This window comes from Capsella rubella, unplaced genomic scaffold, assembly GCF_000375325.1.
Source record: "Capsella rubella cultivar Monte Gargano unplaced genomic scaffold, Caprub1_0 scaffold_6, whole genome shotgun sequence".
Lineage (NCBI taxonomy): Eukaryota > Viridiplantae > Streptophyta > Magnoliopsida > Brassicales > Brassicaceae > Capsella > Capsella rubella.
Window position 1 is genome coordinate 13,302,306 of NW_006238918.1, and position 22,077 is coordinate 13,324,382.

Genomic DNA, 22,077 nt, shown 5'->3' on the forward strand with positions numbered 1-22,077 from the left:
AATATATAATACCACAAAACTTTGGATAAATATTAGAGTTTGTCAGTTTGTAGATACAGTTTAGCTAAGATCTAGCTCTGGCCGAAGCTTGCAAAGACGTGATCTTCAACTTTACCGATTGCTTTTTACCTTTTCACCACGGTACAACAATTAAACACATTAAACTCAGATTTGGGCTTTTTTAATCTCGCTAATGTTTTCTGATCTAATCCTTTTGGTTAATTACTCTTTTGTCCTCTTCTTCTTCTTTCTTCTCTCTTCTCTTTCTTGGTGGCTCTTCTTATAGCTACTGTTCCCTTTTTCATTTTCTTCTTCTTCATCAAATCTCTTTACTTTTGATCGTTTCTCAAAAAAAAATCCGATTTTTATATCTGGGTTCTGTTTGATTTCTTTGATCATGGCGGTGGTTGAGAGCGTCGGGGCTAATACTACGGTGGTTGAAGCTGGTGGTTTGATCTCGCCGTCGCCGCCGTCTTCCGTCACCAGTCAAGAATCAGGAGTCTCTTCTAAAAACAACGATCACGGTGGAAATGGAATCAACGGTGGCGAGATCGGAGTTCACGTGGCGAGATCCGATAAAGGAGAGAGCTTTAAACGTGATATGAGAGAGCTTCATGAGCTCTTATCTAAGCTTAACCCCATGGCTGAAGAGTTTGTTCCTCCTTCTCTTACTAAACCTGTTGTTAATGGTTTTAACGGTGGCTACTTCGCCGTTAACAATGGTTTTGGTGTTGCCGGAAACGGAAACTTCCCCGTTAACGAAGACGGTGGCTTTCGAAGGGTAAGAGCTCTTCTCTATGACTTTTGGGGTTTGTATTATACAATTTAATCTTTAGGGTTTTTGATTAATTTTTCGAATTTGGTTTCTCTGTTTCTTGTTTATGTGTTTATAAGTTATAAAAATCTCACCTTTTTGTGTAAAATGATTTGATTTGGAAAATCAGAAGAAGTCGTTCGGACAACAAGGGAAGAGGAGAATGAATCCTAGGACAAGTTTGGCTCAGCGTGAAGAGATCATTAGAAGAACTGTCTATGTTTCTGATATTGACCAACAGGTTTTATAAAAGTCTTCACCTTTTCTTTAGTAGTTCTTGATCTTCTCTGTATTTTCTTTTAACTTATTCTATCTTACTTACTCTTTGGTGTTTAAAGGTCACTGAGGAGCAACTTGCTGGTTTGTTTATCGGCTTTGGACAGGTTTAAGTAACTTCTAATGTATAAAACTCCGATCTTTGTTTTGTGGTGTGTTATGGTGTTGACTATATATATTTGGTTATTTAGGTAGTTGACTGTCGTATTTGTGGTGACCCTAACTCAGTACTTCGGTTTGCTTTCATTGAGTTCACTGATGAAGGTATCATTAGTTTCTGTTATGTTATCTGTTTTTGGGATAATGCTTGTGAATGGTTTTGGTTTATGGTTTTTGTCATTTTTGGTACTTGTAGTGGGTGCAAGGGCTGCGCTGAACTTGTCTGGGACTATGTTGGGTTTCTATCCTGTGAAGGTTATGCCTTCCAAAACAGCTATAGCACCGGTTAATCCAACATTCTTGCCGAGGGTGAGATTTTATGGTGTTTCGTCACATTCTGAGTGTAAAGTTATGGTTTTTTTAGACTCAAGATTGTTGATTTGTAGTCTTGTTTTGGTTTTTTAGAGTGAAGATGAACGTGAGATGTGTGCGAGAACTATCTACTGCACTAACATCGACAAGAAGGTGAGTTTTTCTCAGTTTGGTTTCCTTATGCTGAGCTATTCTGAAAGTCAAAGTAGCTTACTTTGATTAGTTTCACTTTTCAACAGCTCACTCAGGCGGACATCAAACTCTTTTTTGAGTCTATGTGTGGAGAAGTGTACCGTCTGAGGCTGCTGGGAGATTATCAACATCCAACTCGCATCGGTTTCGTGGAGTTTGTCATGGTAAGTAGATGCTTCTGTTATCCCTTTCTTTCAAACTTGCATTGTCAGATAAGAAAGTGTATGAAATGTCCACAAAAACTTGTTCAAATGCACATCCTCTTACTGTTGTATTCAATAGATTAAGCTTCAAAGTATTTAACTCTTTTTACTCTTCTACAGGCGGACAGTGCAATAGCGGCTCTCAACTGCAGCGGCGTCCTTCTTGGTTCCTTACCAATAAGGTCCAAAGAACAAACCAACTCTTAGAACATTCTTTATTAAATTGATCATGAATCTGAACATTAATCTTAACTTTGATGGTTTGGATTATGCAGGGTGAGTCCATCGAAGACACCTGTTCGTTCCCGTGCTATCCCGCGACATCCAATGCATTAACCCGTTTTAGCTACAAGGTTTATATAATATTTCTGCTCCTCACAGACATGTAAAGAATGTTCAAGTCTGAGAAACTTCTTCTGGTCTTTTGTTTTCTCTTTTCCCCCTTATGTAATGCTCTGGGAAGCTTGATGTTGCTTCTGTTGCGTTTTGCTTTTGGGATCGTTCGGGTAAATCTCTTAGGGAGAGTTTGTTTTTTTTTTCTTTCTTCGATTTGGGTTCCTACGTTTAGAAGTTTACACAGAGAGAGCAAGAAGAGTAAAAACACTGAGGCTTCTGAAGATTTGTCTCTGTTTTTAATGGGAGCTTTTAGTTATTTATATTTACTTTTTACCCCCTGAAGTTATTAGAAACTTGCTTTTGTGCTTAAGTCTTTCTCTTTTTTTATTTAATCAAGAAAAGTGTTAGGTACATATTAGTCTGTGTTACTAGTTGAAAAAGTCAGTTTCTGTTTTCACTTTTAAATTAGGAAACGAGAATCATGTTTTGTCAGAAATATAATTAAATGAGAATTATTAAAAACAATTTAAAGTTATTAACAAAAAAATTAGGTGTATAAAATTTGTAACAAAAGAAATATGGAAGCTTGAGGATTTTAGTCTTATTTTTTTTTGTAGATTTTATATTGTCATGTTAACGTCAAGAATCAAAAGTCGTCGTCAAAAAAATATATACAATAGAACTATTAGAAGAATTTATAAATTTAACAAAGAAATAAAAGAGGAATCTTGAAATTCATTGTTTTACCTTAATGTTTTATATATATTCCCAAATGCTTAGATATTTCAAAATTTTATGTTTCACAAATATCTAAATTTAGAATAGAAATTTTTTGTTTTAATTTGACCAAAAATAAGGAATATTTTGTTTTGTTTATCTTTAAAGTTTCACCTGTTTTTTTTTTTCTCCTTTTAATCAGTGAACACATTAATATCATCAGTCAAATGTTGAACTGGTCAATGTGACTCAAAACAAGTCAGAGTTGCCATTTTTAATCGGATGGGTTAAAAAGGATAATATTGTAATTTTGTTATCAGAGGATAAAACTGTAATTTGAAAAGTATCACACGTCAAGAGTATGTGGTGGCTCGTTGAACTTACACAACAGTAGTTGAGTTGAGTTAATCAAACTTTGCGCTTTTCGAGAGATGTGGTGGCACGTTGCGGCTCATCTCTGTATTAGCTTTGACACCTTTTGTACTTTTCCAACCAAACAAAAAGGTCAAAACTGTTGTAAAACTTTTATAATTATCCTAGGCTATCTTTTTTTTATACAAATATAATTATATAGTAGTTTTATTTTTTTTTCTTAAAGAGTATTAGTTTGCTATTTTTACATTATAAACGAAATATACGAAATAAATTATTTTTCTAATTAATAAGCTAAAACTATAGAAATAAAAAGGGGAAAATGTCAAAAAAAAAGAAGTTTGAATTTTTAAATTTAGGACGGAAAGCATGCATTTTCAAAATGTCAATTAAATCATAATGTTTGGTTTGACTTTTTGATAAAATGATCAAGTTTTGTTGACTGGGTTATTTAAGCACGGCGTTAATTTGCCATTAAGAAAAGTGATAACACAGTCAGAACCAAAACAACGTCGTTTTAGTAACTTTTGAAACGTTTTCGTTTTACAAAAGTTCATGAAGTTCAACGTTGACATTTCGAAAGTTCATGTTTTTCCGTCCTAAATTTGAAAGTTCAATGTTCTCGTAGGCCTGCCTGTCAAACCAATCCTACAGTTTAATCATCATTGAGTTTGTTTTACACCGTTGGCTAGTCATGAGGCTTACTAACAGTTAACCAAGAAAGGTTGGAAATAAAACTGGTTCAACAATCAACATTATACTCGAATCAAACAAAGGTTGTCAGGTGGAATAAAGGATCCAGGTGCATGTCGGATCCAAACCTAAACGCAAATCCTAATAGGTTTAGATTCGGACTCTTTTTTCAATAACTCGTATTGAGAAGTTCATGGAGTTCCAAAACGCATTTGACAACCAAACAACTCGGTCAACCAACGCACTAAGTCGACTTTATAACATGTAGTTTGATTTTTATAAGTTATCATAACATGTATCATGATATGATCTTAAGTTTTCATTTTCAAGTTAAAACACACATGAACATAAAATATTTGATGTAGGTAGTCGATAGGAGTAGCAATACTAGCTGTGGTTGGTCACCATTGCTTCTTCATCACTATCACTATCATCCCCTTCACGCCATGTAACAGCACTAGGGGAGTTTAACGCACTGCAGCAAAAACAACCACAAAGTAATGATGACTAGTTTCCTTTGTTATCAAAATTCAATAGTTAAGAACAAATTAGTGTACCTGGCTGGTATACGATATAGACGACCACCACTAGTTGCACAAAAATCTTTCAAGAAATCTTTCATTGGGAGCTGGTACCTAGCCATACAACAACGTTTACAACCCTTAAAGTTAGGATAGCAATAGTATTCTTCTTCTCTATGACTAGCCAGCACAACTTCAAGCTTCAACCCTCCCAAGTAACTACCATCGAGTAGCAGCGCCTTCTCTTGACCCTCTTGACCACCTAACAGATTAATGAAAGCAAATCTGCAAAAAAAAAGAGAAAAAAGAAAAGTCAGTCGTGTCTTGTCTGCATGTTAACTTTTGAGTTTTGTCACAAAGGTCACAAACCCTAAGGGAGAATTGGTGTGGCACTCTACGGGAACAAAAACCCTTGTGATCTTTCCACATGAACCGAAGTGTTTTTCCAGTGAGCTCTTGATATCATCCCTGGGGAAGGAACAATCAAATCCCCTAACCAAAATGGTCTCGTCATTGTTTCCCTTGGCACCAGTAGTTTCAAAACAGCACTTTGGTTCCACCTTTTTATTTGTCGTTTCTTTCTCCTATAGACAAAACAATATCAATACTTATTTATTTATTTGGGTAAAGAAGAGAGCCATATAAGGAAGAAAAGTATACATTGGTAGTGGTGGATGCAGAGCATTCCTTGAGCCACTTATCTTTATCCATGGAAAAGTATGAGATCAAAAGACAAGAGCGACGACTAGGTTTCGATAGATAGAGGAGAGAGAGACGACAAACCCTAGATAACTTATATTTGTAATCCTTTTTATTCTGGCTAGAATTATGTGGGCTGAATTTTTCTTCCACTTTGTAACGGTGATAAGCCCACCTTTTTGTATTCTCTTTATCAACTATTTGTCATCAAAAACAATTATTAAGAGGGTGGTTTACGAAACTAACACATTGTTTATTACTGGTTTGGATGGGAGAAAAATAATAAAAAATGGATGTTTTGTCCTTCTGAACCATTTACAAGAATAAACGTAATTACGGCTGATGCCATTAAAAAGAAATACCACGTTGGAAAGAGAGAGCATATTTTGGTGGAAAAAACTTACGCCAACCGATAAGTCTACCAATTTAGTTATGGTAGACTTAAGGAGGATTATAGAGTTTTGTAGTAGAGAATATGATATTACAGAGAGTTGTAAGTTAGAGATACTTGTAGTAGTGGTAGATTGATTGAAATAACAGAGTTACCGAGTATAGTTACTTGTAATGGCGGTAGAGTTGGCTCAACTATAGAATTATCAAAAAGGGTAATGGATTAATGGTACTGGCGGTAGATTTAGGACCAAAAGATAGTTAGAGTTATGGGAGCGATATAGTTTCCTGACAGAGTTGATGATAGTGGCGGGAGAGTTAACAGGATGATAGAGTTAGACAGCAGACTTAACTGCAGTGGTGGTAGAATTATAGTGGTCAAACAGTATTTGTGAGATCTCACACTTGATGGTAGACTTGTACAAGTTATGGTAGATTTACTTGTAGTGATGATAGAGTTACGCTGACTAGAATAGCGTAAATTTGATAGAGTTAGTGCCTGCTGATAGAGTTGTATATCGAATCTCTATCATCACAGTACATACTTGTATGGTGGAGTTAAGGAAAGAAAATATGAACTAGGGTTTAGTTAGAGCGAACCATGAGGCAAAATCCCTTAAAAATATTTTATATTATGTCTAAAACCTAGCATTGACGACAAACTTACAATATTATTATAACTCTAGTATATGTTCCGACTGGTAACACGAGTTATCAAAATCAAGTTGCAGTAAGTATTACGATTCGATGTAGGCTCCGTCTGGTAACATGAGTTATCGAATTTGAGTTGCAGTAAATATTATGATTTGATGTAACTTGCAGTAAATATTATGTGGTAAAAATAGCGGTTTGATTTAGTGAATCGCTGTAGAAATATAATTTATTAATCTTACAAAAATCATTGACGGGTGACATTTTTGTAGTAGATGTTGCAGTATGATGTTCATTAAATAAGTTTAATTTAATATAATTGATTATTATAATTATCAATGATTATATTTAATTAACTTACGGAAATATATAAATTTAAAATATATCAATTATAAAATTAATTTTAATATATAAAAAGTTAATCAAATTTTCCTGTAACATAGCAAATTAAAAAAAAAATATATCCCTAATATTTACGGTCTTATATATCATATTTAGATTTATATCTATTTTCATTTCAAATTAAAAATAAAATTAATAATTTGGCAACATATAAGTAGTTTATGAAAATATTGAAGAACAAAATATTAAATAAAATAAAATAGTAAAAGTAATTGTTTTATTGATATATGAATTTACTGAAAACAGAATATAAATAAATTCTTCTATTAATAACTGAAATTTCGTTTTTAATTAAATAATAAGTTTAAAAAAAAATTAAAATGAAATAAATAGATACTTCAACTCTACCACATAGAATTTTTCATGATATTGCATAATCTTTTGAGTTAGCAATTTTACAAAGGACATAACTCAAATTTGTAATTCAAGCATAACACAATGTAACTCAAACTCAACTTCAAAAAATTAGATTTATTGGCTTTGATTGGTAACATGGTTTACCGTTGAGTTAAGTTGAGTTATGGACTTAACTCAAAGATTATTCAAAAATGTTACCAATCAATAATAAAACTAAATTTTTTGAAGGAATTTTTTTTAATTTGCTATGTTATAGGAATTTTTTTTATTAGTTTTATCAATGTGTGTGTATAGCTAACTTTTGATGAATGAGATTTATCAATTGGGTACTATATTTTCTATTATACTAAACATGTTATAAATGATGAGTATGGATATATTAGACCACTCATACGATTACGATCCACACATTTTTGTTGTAGTGGGTTTATCCACACTTGTCTTTCTGCACGTTGTGATGTTTATTAGTCATGACTAAGAATCGCGCAAACAATATAAAGACAAATTACGTGATTATCCAAATGCATTGTAAAGACAGATCTTGACGAGTATTAGGTTTCAAACTGTGATTAATATATTATAATACTAATCAAAAACTTGTGGATAAAAAAAATGACGACGGATGGATGTATTTCACGTCAATTTAGTTTGTTTTTTTTTTTGTTTTGTATGGTAATATAGTGATAAAGAGATAAATTGTGAAGAAGAAATCAGTCACTCTAATGGAAGATGAAACTAAATATGTCATCATCGAAGCTACCAATTTCCGTTTTTGGATGTTGATGAAGATTAGTGATCTGTCTCTATCAAAAACATTTTGGATGTTAATGAAGCTACCGGTCTGGCAATTTTGAAAACCTTTTTTCCCCGAGAAAATATAGTGATTTGCAATCCAATTGGGAAAAGAAATATTGTTTACAAAAGTGATGCGGTATGGTACAAATTTTTTGAGTCAACGTATCCGCTTTCATATTTATCCTACGAGAAATAAGAGATAAAAAGAGCCATCGATTTTTTTTTTCTTTTTGGAGAATAAGTAGAAAAAGCTGACCACAGGGTTGGAGAAGACATACCACGAGAAATATGATATAATATGAGAAAGATGAAAATCATTCCCTATCGATTTTTAATTTTTCGAGATAAATAGAAATTTTCTGAGTCTAGCTTGATTTCAACGTACTTTAATTTAACACCTAAAATTTTTTAAAATAAAAACATTTTTGTTAAACTTCACAACTTTACTTAAAATATTAATTATAAAAAACCTTAAAACCTAAGTGTTAAATTTACAATACGTGAAAACATGTTGAACTTATACACCACTGACGGACCACAAAAGGACTGGATGCTCGGACCGGTTTGTTTTCAACGTATTTAATTTTAACACTTAGATTTTAACCCGAAAAAGAATATTTTTATATATTAAAAATTAAACTTTACTTGAAATCTGATTTTAAAAACTCTTGAGTTTTAGTCTAAATCAGAAAAAATAGAAATGGAAAACATAAAATCTTTTTTTAATGTATATTTTATTTTAATATCTAAATCAGTTTTTTTTTTTAATTTTAAAAATTTAGATCAGTTGTTCTTAATTTATTTTTATTTTTAAAAAGTTAGATGAATTGTTCCTAATTTTTTTTTAATTAAAAAAGTTAGATGAATTGTTCTTGATTTATTTTTAATTTTAAACGTTAGATCAATTGTTCTTAATTTATTTTTAGTTTTTAAAAGTTAGAAAAGTTAAAATATACCAGTGAAATCTGAAGTACCATCGAACCTTGATGAGTATTCACCCTGAAACAAAAGTGTTGAATTTCACCATCAAAATTGCAGAGTGGAGAGAACATTTAGAAATCAACATAAACATCAAAAGATAATTTTTCTCTCCATCATCCTTTTTTTTTTTCTTCTGCGACTCTTACACATCAAACACACACCCTAACGTACACAAAGACACACTAATCTAGATACTTGAGAGCTACACAACTCAAAAACTACAGTCACGCTCAACAAACAAAATCATTTACACGAACAAGGTTGGATCTCAAATGGCTTGCATTGCATCATTCTAAACGTATATGCATATATGATGACTATGAGATTGAGTTCTGTATGTTGCAGACACGTAATTCTATGTGGCACAGGAAGCAAAATTAATAAACTCAGTATAGTAATCTAATAAACCAATGCAATGAAACTCACAAATCAAATGAGTAAAGCAGTATACATACCTCAGTTATAAATGTTGTAATGGTCTGATGCTACATGATCCTTCTTCTTTTTGATAACTGTGAGGAAGTTCTATTGATCAAATCTTCATAGTAAGAGAGAACATCATAGTGACCTGCAAAGACAATATAATTAACCAAAATCAAAAACCAAGAGAACAACAACAGAGAAGTAGAACCAACAGCTCTTATCAAGGGTCTGAAACCTTTCTGCAAATCAATGGATTTGTATTATTAGTTAGCCAAAAAAGAGGAACTCAAAATACATATAAAAAAGGGAGATACAAAGGAGACATAGAACTATTAATACTCATTACAAAACCAAAGAGTTGAATATAAACAATACCGTGAATCATAAATGTTAAGATGATTGATGAACCAACAGCTCCTATAAGGATATAACGACTATGAAATTGAGTTATGTATGTTGTTGCAGACACGTGATACCATATGGTCGGGAAGCAAACACAATTCAACATGAGATTCAGTAATAAGTTTAATAAAACAACGCAAATCAAACCAATTAAGCACTATACAAAATCTTTCTAGTTCCAAAAGGAGATTGATACCAAATCTTTTAAGATGATTGATATAATAAAACCTAAGACACAAGAGATCAACAACAACAAGACCATATCGAGACAGATATGAACAAAAAGAGTGAGATCCAAAGAAACAGAGCAGTGTACCTTGAAGGAGAAAGAGGAAGCAAGAGCACCACCATGAACACGAAGAGTAACCAAAACAGAGAGAGAGAGAGAGAGAGAGAGAGAGACGAAGAAGAAGAAGAAGAGGAACCAAAAGCTTCGACAGCCACGTTTGATCGCTCTGCTTCATATCTAACCCTAGATCATAGAAACCGTATCTCACAAGTCACAACAACAAATCGATCGAGAGGAAATCTAAAAGTAGAAACTTTTTCATGGAAGATGAATCATAGAATGAACAAAGGAGATTGACTTAGTTTTGGTTTTAGGGTTTCGAAGAAGAAGGAAGTGGTGAGAAATATATAATTTTGATTTCTCTCGATCAAGGAAAAGAACGAGAATTTAGTATTTTTAATTTTATAAGCAAATTAATTAATTTAGAGGTTTAAAAGAAAGAAAAGGAAATTGAAATATCAATCACAACAACGTAACGGTCATATGAAATATGAGTTTAATTAAGGAAATTAATAAGAGGTTTTGTTTATGTTGTTTTCTTCAGCACAACGGTCACAAAATATTATTACAACTGTCTTTTTTTTTTCTTTTATGAGATTAATCTTAATAAAGCAATACAATTTATAACACAAAATGAATTGAATAAAAACAATAAATCACCCCATCAATACAATAAAGACCAATTTAAATGATTTGTTTACTCATAAAAATGATTTCAACTTTGTTGTTGTTCATAGGTCTTAAGACATTCTATATGTAAGTGATGCTGTTGTTGGGAAAATAGAACATCAAGACCTCTCAACGAAGTCTTGTTTTTGAGAAAATAAAACATCAAAACCTCTCAAAGAAGTCTTGTTTTTGGGAAAATAGAGACTTTTATATATAGAAGAAGAACATCAACACCAAGTCTCAAAGAGGTTGATTTTTTTTTTTTTTTTTTTTAATGTCTTTCTAATTAGGATTTTGGTAATAGGGGAGAGTATGGTTAAAGAGAAGATCAGAGACATGGAAGCTACAGAAGAGGGATTAGAGGTTTATGATGTTGATGTGTTAGATTACCAAAGCATACTCTGTTTCCGTTAACAACTGTAACGTTGTGTTCTGTTACAATGTGAGTTGTTTTTATAGTCTTATGATCACTTCTCTTGTAATCTCTCTATAACATATTAAAGAGATCAAAAATTAATTAGCTTTTTAAAAAGGTTTTAGGATGAATATAAAGTTTTCTTTTTTTAACAAACTTGTGTGTGTGGCGGCGGGTATATGTGCAGCTATGGTATGCTCTTGCGAAGACACAATCTAAGAAGGCAGCTTGGGCATTAGCCATGGACCGTATGGTTAACATGATATCGGTTAACCCGGGCCTTATCGTTGGACCCTCAGTGGCTCAACACAACTCTAGACCCACCATGTCTTACCTCAAAGGTACACATATTATAAATTTTACAAACATATCCATTCATGTTAGATAGATGTATAATAAATAATAATCTAATTATGGTGGCAGTTAATTTGTAGGAGCTGCACAAATGTATTGATGAGAACATAAATCGAAGTATACTGGTATCAACTAAGATAAGGGTTGAAACGATGAGAATATCATTTGTGATATGAGAATATCATTTGTGATCTTATTGTTGTTAGTGGTTTTGGGTAGATTATATTAAATCTTTGATTCATGTCTATCTCCTATATTCTAGGATCATAGCGGGCCCTTAACATGTATAAATACTCACAACATCTTATAATGAAATATATGGAGAAAAATGTTTAAAGTTTATTGTTCTTATAAGCTCTTGGTTGGGACCTAAAAATTGGTATCAGAGCCTTCATCTCGCTTTTGATCCAGACCACTTTGTGGTATCAATAGCAACCTTCGTCCACTATCTATCTTGGTTTTGATCCAGGCCACACTTGTGGTATCAAACCCTATTTTTATCATCTTTTTCAGTTTTGATCCGGACCACATTTTGTGGTATCAAAATCTATATCTTTCATATTTTCTTATCAACAAAAAATATATATAGTTGTTGCGGGAAGCTATCTTTTGATTTTCTAGTCAGAGAAGAAGACGCTAGACAAAGAAGATGGAAAGAAGCTATCTAACAAGATGTATGAGGGATCTCATGATCTAATAAAACACACATTGATAAAACTAATAAAAATGTTATTTACTGCAAGTTACATCAAATTATAATATTTACTGCAACTCAAGTTCGATAACTCATGTTACCAGGAGCCATTATTGATTGGTAACATTTTTGAATAATCTTTTAGTTAAGTCCATAACTCAACTTAACTCAATGGTAAAGCATGTTACCAATCAAAGCCGTAATTTGCAGTAAAAATTATGTGGTATAAAGTATAAACGACAATTTGATGTAGTGAGTTTGCTGTATAAATATGAATTAACATTTTCTTAAAACAACTGGTAACAAATTTTTGATGTATTAGATGCAATATCTATCACAAATTTAAAATAATTAGTTATAAAGAATAATAACATTGTTCAAATAGAATAACAAAAAAATTTTAATGAAATGGTATTTTTTTTAAAAAATTGTAACGTAAAAAAAAAACTAGTGATGTACATTTTTGTGTACGCTTCAACAATGAATAATAGTGGGAACAAACCTTTTTTTATTATTGGAACAACTTTTGTTTGAAAGAGTCAATTAAAAAACAAGAAAATTTTAGAAATGTTTTGGACCATAGTGGTATAAGTAGCTTAGCATAAGAATAGAAATAAAAATAACAAACGTAAGAAATTTAAAAAATGAAAAGCCATATTTGTGATAGAGTTATGGTGTTGATTTAAGGTCAAGTAACTACACAACCTAGCATAAATATGTATTAAGTAAAAAAAAATAAAAAAAATAATGACAGTTACGTCATTAAAAAGAAAACTATATGGGCATTTTCATTTCCATAAGTTTTTGAGCTAGTTTATCTCTAGCAAATTTGGATGGACTAGTATGGTTATTAACAGACATTTACGTGCCAAAAAAGTCTAATTTAGATGTTCAAAAATAAATCTTCTTTTTACAACTCAGATAGTAGTAATGAATCTTCTTGTTGACTGTTTGTGTTTTACAACATTTTGATGTATCGATACAAAACAACTCGATTTTGATTTCAAATAAACCTTAAAATATCAAAATGTTGCAAATTTGTGCACCATTGATTTAAAGTTTTTTTGTTTTGTTTAATACAGTGTAAAATTTTGGTAACACAAACAATAATATGAGTACTTAACTTACAAAACATGAATAGTACAGGTACCTATTTGCAAATTCCAAAAACTAAACACACTCGTCTTCCTCCTCCTCCCCATAGAAACCAAAGCCCTAAATTTTAATTACTCACTCGTCTCTTCATCATCGTCGTCCACCATCACAGTGAAATGCTTTCTAAAGCAGCTCGAGAGCTTTCATCATCAAAGCTTAAACCTTTATTAGCTCTTCCTCTCTCCTCCTTCAAATCTTCCATACGAAGCAACACAAACCCTTCTCCTTCATTTCTCAATCCCCCTCACTTCAACACTACATCAAAATCGCCACTTCTTCGTTTCTATTCATCTAACTCCAATGTCCTTCAGCTAAACAGAGATGGTAATTACAATGATACAACTTCAATCACCATCTCCGTTTGCCCAGGTTGTGGAGTTCATATGCAAAACTCAAACCCAAAACACCCAGGTTTCTTCATCAAACCATCGATAGAGAAACAGAGGAACGATTTGAATCTTCGAGACCTCGTACCCATCTCTCAAGAACCTGAATTTATCGATTCAATCAAACGAGGGTTTATCATAGAACCTAGCAACAGTTCTGACTTAAACCCTGAAGATGAAAAAACAGATCAAGAAGATGTTAGACCATTGGTGTGTGCTAGGTGTCATTCACTTAGACATTACGGGAGAGTTAAAGATCCAACTTTGGAGAATCTTCTTCCTGATTTTGATTTTGATCATACTGTTGGGAGGAGACTAGGTTCAGCTTCTGGTGCTAGAACTGTTGTGTTGATGGTTGTTGATGCTTCTGATGTTGATGGTTCTTTCCCAAAGAGAGTAGCTAAGCTTGTGTCTAGAACTATTGATGAGAACAATATGGCTTGGAAAGAAGGGAAATCAGGAAATGTACCTAGAGTTGTTGTTGTTGTGACTAAGATTGATTTGTTACCGAGTTCGTTGTCTCCCACTAGGTTTGAACATTGGGTTAGACAAAGAGCTCGTGAAGGTGGGTTAAGTAAGATTACTAAGCTGCATTTCGTTAGTCCTGTTAAGAATTGGGGGGTTAAGGATTTGGTTGAAGATGTGGCTGCTATGGCTGGGAAGAGAGGACATGTTTGGGCTGTTGGGTCGCAGAACGCTGGGAAAAGTACGTTGATTAATGCGGTTGGGAAGGTGGTTGGTAGGAAAGTTTGGCATTTGACTGAGGCTCCTGTGCCGGGTACTACTTTGGGGATAATTAGGATTGAAGGTGTTTTGCCTTTTGAGGCTAAGTTGTTTGATACTCCGGGATTGTTGAATCCGCATCAGATCACTACAAGGCTTACGAGAGAGGAGCAGAAACTTGTTCATATCAGTAAGGAGCTTAAACCAAGGACTTACAGGATCAAGGTTTGGTTCAATAGATTGAATGTGTTGTTGGCTTTTGGATTACAAGTGACGAAAGTGGGATTGTTTAACTGGATTGTTCCTTTTTTGCAGGAAGGCTATACCGTTCACATAGGTGGGTTAATGAGACTTGACATTGATGAAACGTCTGTCGATTCTCTATATGTAACAGTTTGGGCATCTCCTTATGTTCCACTTCACATGGGGAAGAAGGAGAACGCTTACAAAACACTTGAGGACCATTTCGGTTGTCGATTGCAGGTAAAGCTCTAGCCTTTTTCAGTTGTAGATAGAAATATGATGAATTTCTGGATAACACCATTAAGATTACATAACTTGAGGACCATTTGGATTTGTAGATAAATATCAAATTGTAACTAACTTGGAGTAGTTAGGATCAAAGCTTGATTTGAACAATGCCTTTGATACAAGTCTTAACCTTTTGTACATTTTGATTCTTAATGAAGCCTCCAATTGGAGAGAAGCGTGTCGAAGAGTTAGGAAAATGGGTTAGAAAGGAATTCCGAGTGAGTGGAAGCAGTTGGGACACGAGTTCAGTAGATATTGCTGTTTCAGGTCTCGGTTGGTTTGCGATAGGACTCAAAGGAGAAGCGATTTTAGGTGTATGGACTTACGAGGGGATTGATGTCTTCTGCCGTGACTCCTTACTCCCGCAACGAGCACACACTTTTGAAGACTATGGTTTCACAGTCTCCAAGATCGTCGCCAAAGCTGATCGAAACTTCAATCAAATTCACAAGGAGGAAGCACAGAAGAAACGGAAACCCAACAAGTCTTCTTCCGATTCTGTGTCCGACAAAGAAAATAACCGCGAGGTGTCACCGCCTTCAGATATCATACCAACAATGTAACTCTTATAAGCTAGTTATATTTTTCTTGAAATTACACATTCTGTGAATCCCACCAAGATTGATAGTTTCTTTCTTCTTCAAAGCTTATTTCATTCACAGAAAAGGTTCATTAGCACCAATCTCACAAGCTAGAAGAAGAAGACATTGTAGAACATAGAGGATTTGTTTTGAATTATACATAATGGAACAAACAAACATAAGCTTGCTCTGTTTCACCCCATAGCTTAAGCGACACGAATCGAAAAAGAGTGAAACAGAGATAGTCGTAACTCTCTCTTAGCTACAAATCGGACAAGGTACAAGACCGTTCTCGTTACACTCATTACATCTCACAATCACAGCAGCACTACCCCATCCTTTCACCATCTTACAGCTCCCATTACACCGAAAACACGGCAAGAAAAACAAACCACCACAACCATCACACGCGCCGCTCTCACATCCTACTTTCTTTCTCGGAATCCCGCGGATCAGCTCTCCGAAAGAACCTTCCTCAACTAGTCTCAACACTTCCTCTGCTCCACCAATATACATTCCCTTAACAAAAACCCGAGGCGGCAATGCAGCAGCTCCATCATCCTTAACTCTCTTCGCCATTAGACTCACAAGCTCTTCCTTAAACCCTCTATCCATAGACACATCTCTCTCACAAACCACAACACCAAAACTCTCCACCGCGCTTCTAACAGCATTACACGCCTCAAACGTCCGACGAACACCGCGCAACGACGTCGTGTAAATCACCACTCGATTCTCTCCTCCCGGAGGACAAATTTTTTCAAACTTCTCCGTCAGTTTCAGATCTAACGGTTTAAAAATCTCATCTTTCAACGATTTTGTAAGGTTTCTCTGGTCCGAATCATCTCTGTTCGGATCTAACGGTTTCAAAACGTCGTCGTTCAAGATTTTTCTAGGGTTTCTCCGATTAGGTTCTGAGTTCTCTTTGTTCTCACCGCCGAAGACTTTATACTTCACCGGAGTCTTCGGAAGAGGAGTGAATCGGAAACTTTCACCGTCGAGACCAGACATTAGCTCCCAAGAGTTTATAACCTCCGGCTCAGACTTAATCACCCTTGGCTCAGACCACAACGACGACTTTGATTTCGTACCGATCTTGAATTTCTCCGGTGGTGTTATATCGGAGGATAACGCGGCGGAGGAAGGAGGAGGTGAAGAAGGAGGAGGATCGAGAGTGAGAAGACCGTAAGTGGTGGAGGTTAGTTTGACGATGTGGTGGCCAAAGGCGGAGCTTCCACCGCTGATTTGAGGGAAGTCTTCGTCGCGATTAAGGAGGTTTGATGAGACGCAACCCATTGTCGCCGGTTTTTCTCGAAATTAACGCCGGAAAATTCCTTTTCTTTGGAGAGATTCGAGAAAAGTTTGAGTTTTTGAAAATTTTGAGAGGAACGGTCGAGTAAGTGAGAGATTAAGACCAAACTCTAAAGTGGGAAAAATGTGACTTTGGCTTTTTTTTTTGGGTCTTGTAGTAAAGTAAAGCTAAAGATGTTGATTGATTGAAGAAGATGTGAAGGTTTAAAATTAGGAGATAAGTAAAAGTAAACTATCTATTTTGCTTTTACAGTTTGAATATTTTTCCTTCATTTTTTTTTTGTATTCAGATTGAAGTTTGTATGGACGTTGGAATTATAAGATTAGAGGTGTATACGTTTTTAAACAAAAATGTTTTAGAGTTGATTATTATTTTTTTTAAGTTAAAATTTTAGAGTTGATTATTAATGATTTACGGTGAAGGGAAAAAAGTAATTAAATTACTTTAATAAACAAGTTTTCAGTAAACAAGTTTAATCTTGATATACATAGATTTCTAGTTTTTTTTAGGTGTGTGCTTCAATGAAAGTAGATACAATTTCAAAGAGCGTAAATTCCTCACCAATAGCATTGTTAAACTCATCAACGTGGAATATGTTTTTCAAAACTGGATCGTCAAATTCTTGCGGTTGTAGGTTCATCTTCAAAACACCTGCTGCGCTGATGTGAAATGTGTGTTCACTGAGGTTTTCAAGTGTTCTAAACAGTTTGTCCGTAACGAAAAAAAATGTGATAATTTCTTTTATTATTAAACTAAATCAATGTGATAGAAGAAAATTTAATCATCCTAAAAAGTAAAATATATGTATAAAACCAACAAACAACCTAATATCTCATGATAAAGTAAGTCGAAGTTTTGTTTAAAGAATATTATGTTGTTTGTCATTATGTTAAATTATCTATATAAACAATACATCCATAAAAACAACAAACATTTAGTGTCGAGGTTTTTCCAAAAAATATGACAAAAACAAAGGTCATGGTAAAATAAAGGTTATGGAAAAATATGACAGCAATAGAAATAATGTATATTCATGGTTCATGTTTTAGTTGCATGTTTCTCTACCTCACCATGGTTCTTTCCCTAGCTACGTTTTGTTCTCTTTGTTACTTTAATTTGGGTGGTTTTTATGAATTACATTTTACATTTAACAGTTTGAAATGTTTTTCTCTTATATCTGATTAAAAAGTCTAATCTTTCCTTTTTCTAATTATGGGTTTTTGGATCTTGATGGTCGGCAACTTTTTAAAACTTCTAATATTTTTTTTAAACTTCAATTACTAATAAACTCATCTAAGATCAATTATAATTTTTCCAGCTTCTAAGAAGAGTTATTTGCATAACTTACAGAATATGTACACTTTTGGAAAATGGTGATTAATCAAAACAAACAAAATTTGAACTATTTTGATATGATATGAAAGAGTTTATCCAAAAATAAATAGTATGTCATATATATATATATATAGTAATAATATATTCAAATTTAAACATAACTAAAATTTAATCAAAACTTTAATTAATTTTAAAATGAAGTTATATTTGATTACGTTCCGACTATAACCCGTATCTAATTTTAAAATTGAGAATTTAGATTTATAGGAGAACCCCAATAATCTAATGAAAAACCTTCAAAATCCAAAATCCAAAATTTTGGAATTTAAACCGAACCAAAAATCTGGATTGAACACTATTGCTATTTATTTTGCTTTACGTTTGTAGACATTTCGATGTTGACCAATCCATTTACCACCTTCCTCTCAAGTTATTGCACACATTCACACAAAGATCATGATTATGCATTTCAATAATGTTCTTGATTAGACTCTACTAAACTTTTTCTACTTCTTATAAACATACAAGATAGTGAGGCAAACATAGCCTAAACCCAAATTACACTAACTCACATGGGCATGCATGGTCAATAAGTGCATACAACCATAGCCTAAACCCAATTAAATTAACTTACAGCCCATTAGTGAATATAGCACATTACAAGTCAATAAGTACTGTTTAATGACTTAAACTAGAAAGCAGATTACATATTTTGGAAAAGAATAGTTATGGAGAAAACAACAACAATTATTGATAGGTGCAGTGCAGAGGGAGTAAAGTAGGACAATGCTCTCTATTGGCTCAGGCTCTTCATTCATGTCCTATTATGTGGTCAATGGTCATTGACTTTATTGCCCTGAGATTATTGGTGTACTCTTAATCGTACTAATTAAACCAAAATGTTAGTAATAATAATTGAACAAATAATATCATCTATATAGCTAAAAAGTTATTTTTTTTAATGTTTATTGTTCACTTTATGGAATTTATAGACCACTAACTCACATGGGCATGGTCTCATCATGCAATCTATAGAGCCTCTCTATTCTCTAATGCTAAATCTAAATCCCACCAACTAATTCCTCCTAATAGCGACAAAAATTATTCCTATTTAGGTGAATATACTCCGAAACTGATTTATATTAGGGTATTACTAAAGACTAATGTCATTTCTTTAATACCTTTTTGCAAAAAAATTTTTTTGACTAATGTCATTTCTTTAATACCTTTTTGCAAAATTTTTTTTTGTCAATTTAAATTTTGCCCTCTTTTACACAGTTAAAATGTTAGATTCATTTTTAGATTTTTTTGTAGGTTTAGGTTCTTTATTTTACATTAAGGATGTAGTTTTGAGGGGTAGAGTTTTGTATTTGAAGTTTTAAGTTTAGAATTTAGTTATTTTGTATATAAAATGGGTATTGTTGAAAAAAGACAATAAGAGAAGGTATTTTTGCAAAATGTTACTCAAAATATTTTTTAATGAAAATGTCCCTATTATTGTTATCATTAATTAATTATTATTACCTTTGTAATGTATATACGTATAACAAATGTTTTTTTGTGTATGGTAAAATATGTAATGTGTAAGATTGATGATAAGAAAAATTTTATAGGATATAAATTCATATATAAGCATGTTATATATATATATATATAACTCATTATTATTTATATTATTATAGATATATAATTTAATAAATGGGTTAATATGATAAGTATTACATTATCACATAAAATATAAATTTATCACGATAAAATATTATTTAACACAACATATTTATAAAATTATTGATGTATATTTCGTTATCGTGCTATCTACTAAATAATCATCTAACTCATACTATGCTCTTATCCATGCATTTTATGAAAAATATCATCAAAATTCGATTTAAAAACATATGTTTATATTGATATCACATGTAAACGTAGCATGCCAAATAAATAGTTATACACTAAAACCACAAAAAATTATATCATATAATGAACAGTAGTTGTCGATTTTGGATAACAATGTTAACGATCGGTTTATGAACATTATCGCTGGTAATTTTCAGCTAAGAACTATATATAAAATGAAGGAGGATATATATTTAATTTTTATTTTAATTGTGTATATAAATTATATTCACCTTTATATTATACAAATCAAGTATTTAAATATGAGTACGTTTTTTTCTTTTTTCTATCTACAACTGCAATAAACGTAGATATTGGTGTTAGTTTAGTAGTCGCAACTATCTAAGATGTAACGCTGTATTCTATGGTTAAAAGTATGTTGGTGAAGAAGAAACAAATAAAACAAATGGTCATGAATACCTTTACAACATACCATATATGGGACTACATGATTTAGCTACTTATTAATTTTTAAAATTTTAATTACCGTTGTATAATCATAAAGAACTTTAAGAGGTATATTTTGAGAGGATAAAAATGCTCTACGTTTTAAAGTATTACAAAAATGGAAGTTCATGCATTACTAAAGAATTAGAATCTTATCGGTAAACTAAATATTGAAATTATGTATTAAGATCTTTATCATCAAAGACCATTGCCAAATGAGTTAAATGTTCACTCCAAATAGTATTTAGATATGGAGGTTTTGACTAGTCCAAGCAAAAAAACTCACTCACTCATGATATACTCTTATCTCGATGGTATCTATAAGAAAAGTTAAAATAAAAATCAAAGAATCTCAGTTTCAAAGTTGTATTTTGGCTAAAACCATTATTTTGTAGTCTTCGAGGTCTTGTCGTCCTTCATTTGCACGCCTCGTTTTTATTATTGTCATATTCGTATCTTATATATCTATATATCATGTATGCATGAGTTTGAGTTTTATTTGATTACATCCGTAATATTGTATAGTGCTATTAACCATAAATTAATCACTCTTAAAACGTATTCCTGAATCCAATTCTAAGTTAGTACTAGAAACTAAGCTAATGAATTTCTGATAGGGATAGAGTGAAATGTATTTTTATGAAATAAAGTATAATTTTGTGTATAATTCTTATGACATTTTTTTAGCTTTTTAGCTTAAAACTTATCGATGGTTGTAACGTGATTCTAAACAAATTTAATTTATAGATATCTACCAAAATTACGAACCGAGATTAATACTTAGTAAAATAAATAAATGTTATATGTACGAAGCAAGATTAATATCGACCAAAATTACGAATCCATATCACTGATTGATGTATAAAATATAGTAAATATATGTGTATAGTATTTATATTTTCATAATTAGGAATTTAGCTTTATCAGTATGTAAATTGTTTATTTATATATAACTTAATTTATTAAACATATTCTTTTTGACTTTATCTAAATGAAAGAATTTGTAAGCTTTTCTTCTAAAGAGAGTTAACAATATATATTAGTATATAACATAGTTTTTCGTAATTTCTACTTTCATAAAATTTACTAGTCCCACACAAATTAAGAAAACAACACATTATACATATATGCCTCCATTTAATAAGTGTTTAATGGTTTAATTAATCTTAGAATAAAGGTAAAATTAGGAAATTGACAAGATACATTAAAAATATAAAATGACACTTTGAAACAAAAAGAAAACTCTAGAATGACATTTTATGTGAAACAAGAGAAAGAATTATTCAATAACATACTTAGACTATGATTCCAACATCACAACTGGATTCGGGATATCAAAACATGGTTCTTAAAATTTCAAGATGCGCAAACAAACTGGGTACCAAGAAGTGTTAATCATGTTGCTGATTGTTTGGCGAAGGATCTTCTTCCTCATTCTTGTGATTTTAAATTTCATTATTATGTACCATCTTGTCTGATTAACTCTTTACATGTAGACCATCTTCAAAGTTAATGAAATTAAGTGTTAAAAAAAAAAAAAAACATACTTAGACTATGATTTATAGTCACTATTATATATAACATAAACATAGTTT

At 32.3% G+C, this 22,077-nt stretch overlaps 4 protein-coding genes and 1 long non-coding RNA gene across 5 annotated transcripts; 2 read left to right on the forward strand and 3 right to left on the reverse strand.

Moving 5' to 3' along the window:
- The first annotated feature begins 274 nt into the window (after window positions 1-274).
- On the forward strand, window positions 275-2,662 carry LOC17881815 (polyadenylate-binding protein-interacting protein 12). Its single transcript, XM_023781488.1, has 9 exons — window positions 275-781; window positions 945-1,055; window positions 1,153-1,197; window positions 1,282-1,354; window positions 1,446-1,558; window positions 1,655-1,714; window positions 1,801-1,917; window positions 2,077-2,138; window positions 2,232-2,662. Exons 1-9 carry the CDS (start codon window positions 398-400, stop codon window positions 2,290-2,292), a joined length of 1,026 nt encoding a protein of 341 aa, XP_023637256.1. The 5' UTR covers window positions 275-397; the 3' UTR covers window positions 2,293-2,662.
- A 1,752-nt stretch (window positions 2,663-4,414) lies between these two features.
- Window positions 4,415-5,306, reverse strand: LOC17882872 (nucleolin 2). Its single transcript, XM_023780336.1, has 4 exons — window positions 5,256-5,306; window positions 4,965-5,179; window positions 4,632-4,880; window positions 4,415-4,501 (listed from the first exon to the last, which is right to left on the reverse strand). Exons 1-4 carry the CDS (start codon window positions 5,304-5,306, stop codon window positions 4,462-4,464), a joined length of 555 nt encoding a protein of 184 aa, XP_023636104.1. The 3' UTR covers window positions 4,415-4,461.
- A 3,537-nt stretch (window positions 5,307-8,843) lies between these two features.
- Window positions 8,844-10,311, reverse strand: LOC111830172. The gene is made up of 3 exons (XR_002833540.1): window positions 10,012-10,311; window positions 9,326-9,438; window positions 8,844-8,888 (listed from the first exon to the last, which is right to left on the reverse strand). It is a non-coding gene; the product is annotated as an uncharacterized LOC111830172 (long non-coding RNA).
- A 3,032-nt stretch (window positions 10,312-13,343) lies between these two features.
- LOC17883831 (GTP-binding protein BRASSINAZOLE INSENSITIVE PALE GREEN 2, chloroplastic) lies at window positions 13,344-15,549 on the forward strand. Its single transcript, XM_006287263.2, has 3 exons — window positions 13,344-14,605; window positions 14,696-14,863; window positions 15,070-15,549. Exons 1-3 carry the CDS (start codon window positions 13,388-13,390, stop codon window positions 15,472-15,474), a joined length of 1,791 nt encoding a protein of 596 aa, XP_006287325.1. The 5' UTR covers window positions 13,344-13,387; the 3' UTR covers window positions 15,475-15,549.
- Window positions 15,550-15,618: 69 nt separating this feature from the next.
- LOC17883589 (uncharacterized protein At3g28850) lies at window positions 15,619-16,929 on the reverse strand. The gene has a single exon (XM_006286724.2). It carries the CDS (start codon window positions 16,786-16,788, stop codon window positions 15,751-15,753), a length of 1,038 nt encoding a protein of 345 aa, XP_006286786.1. The 5' UTR covers window positions 16,789-16,929; the 3' UTR covers window positions 15,619-15,750.
- Between the last annotated feature and the right edge of the window lie 5,148 nt (window positions 16,930-22,077).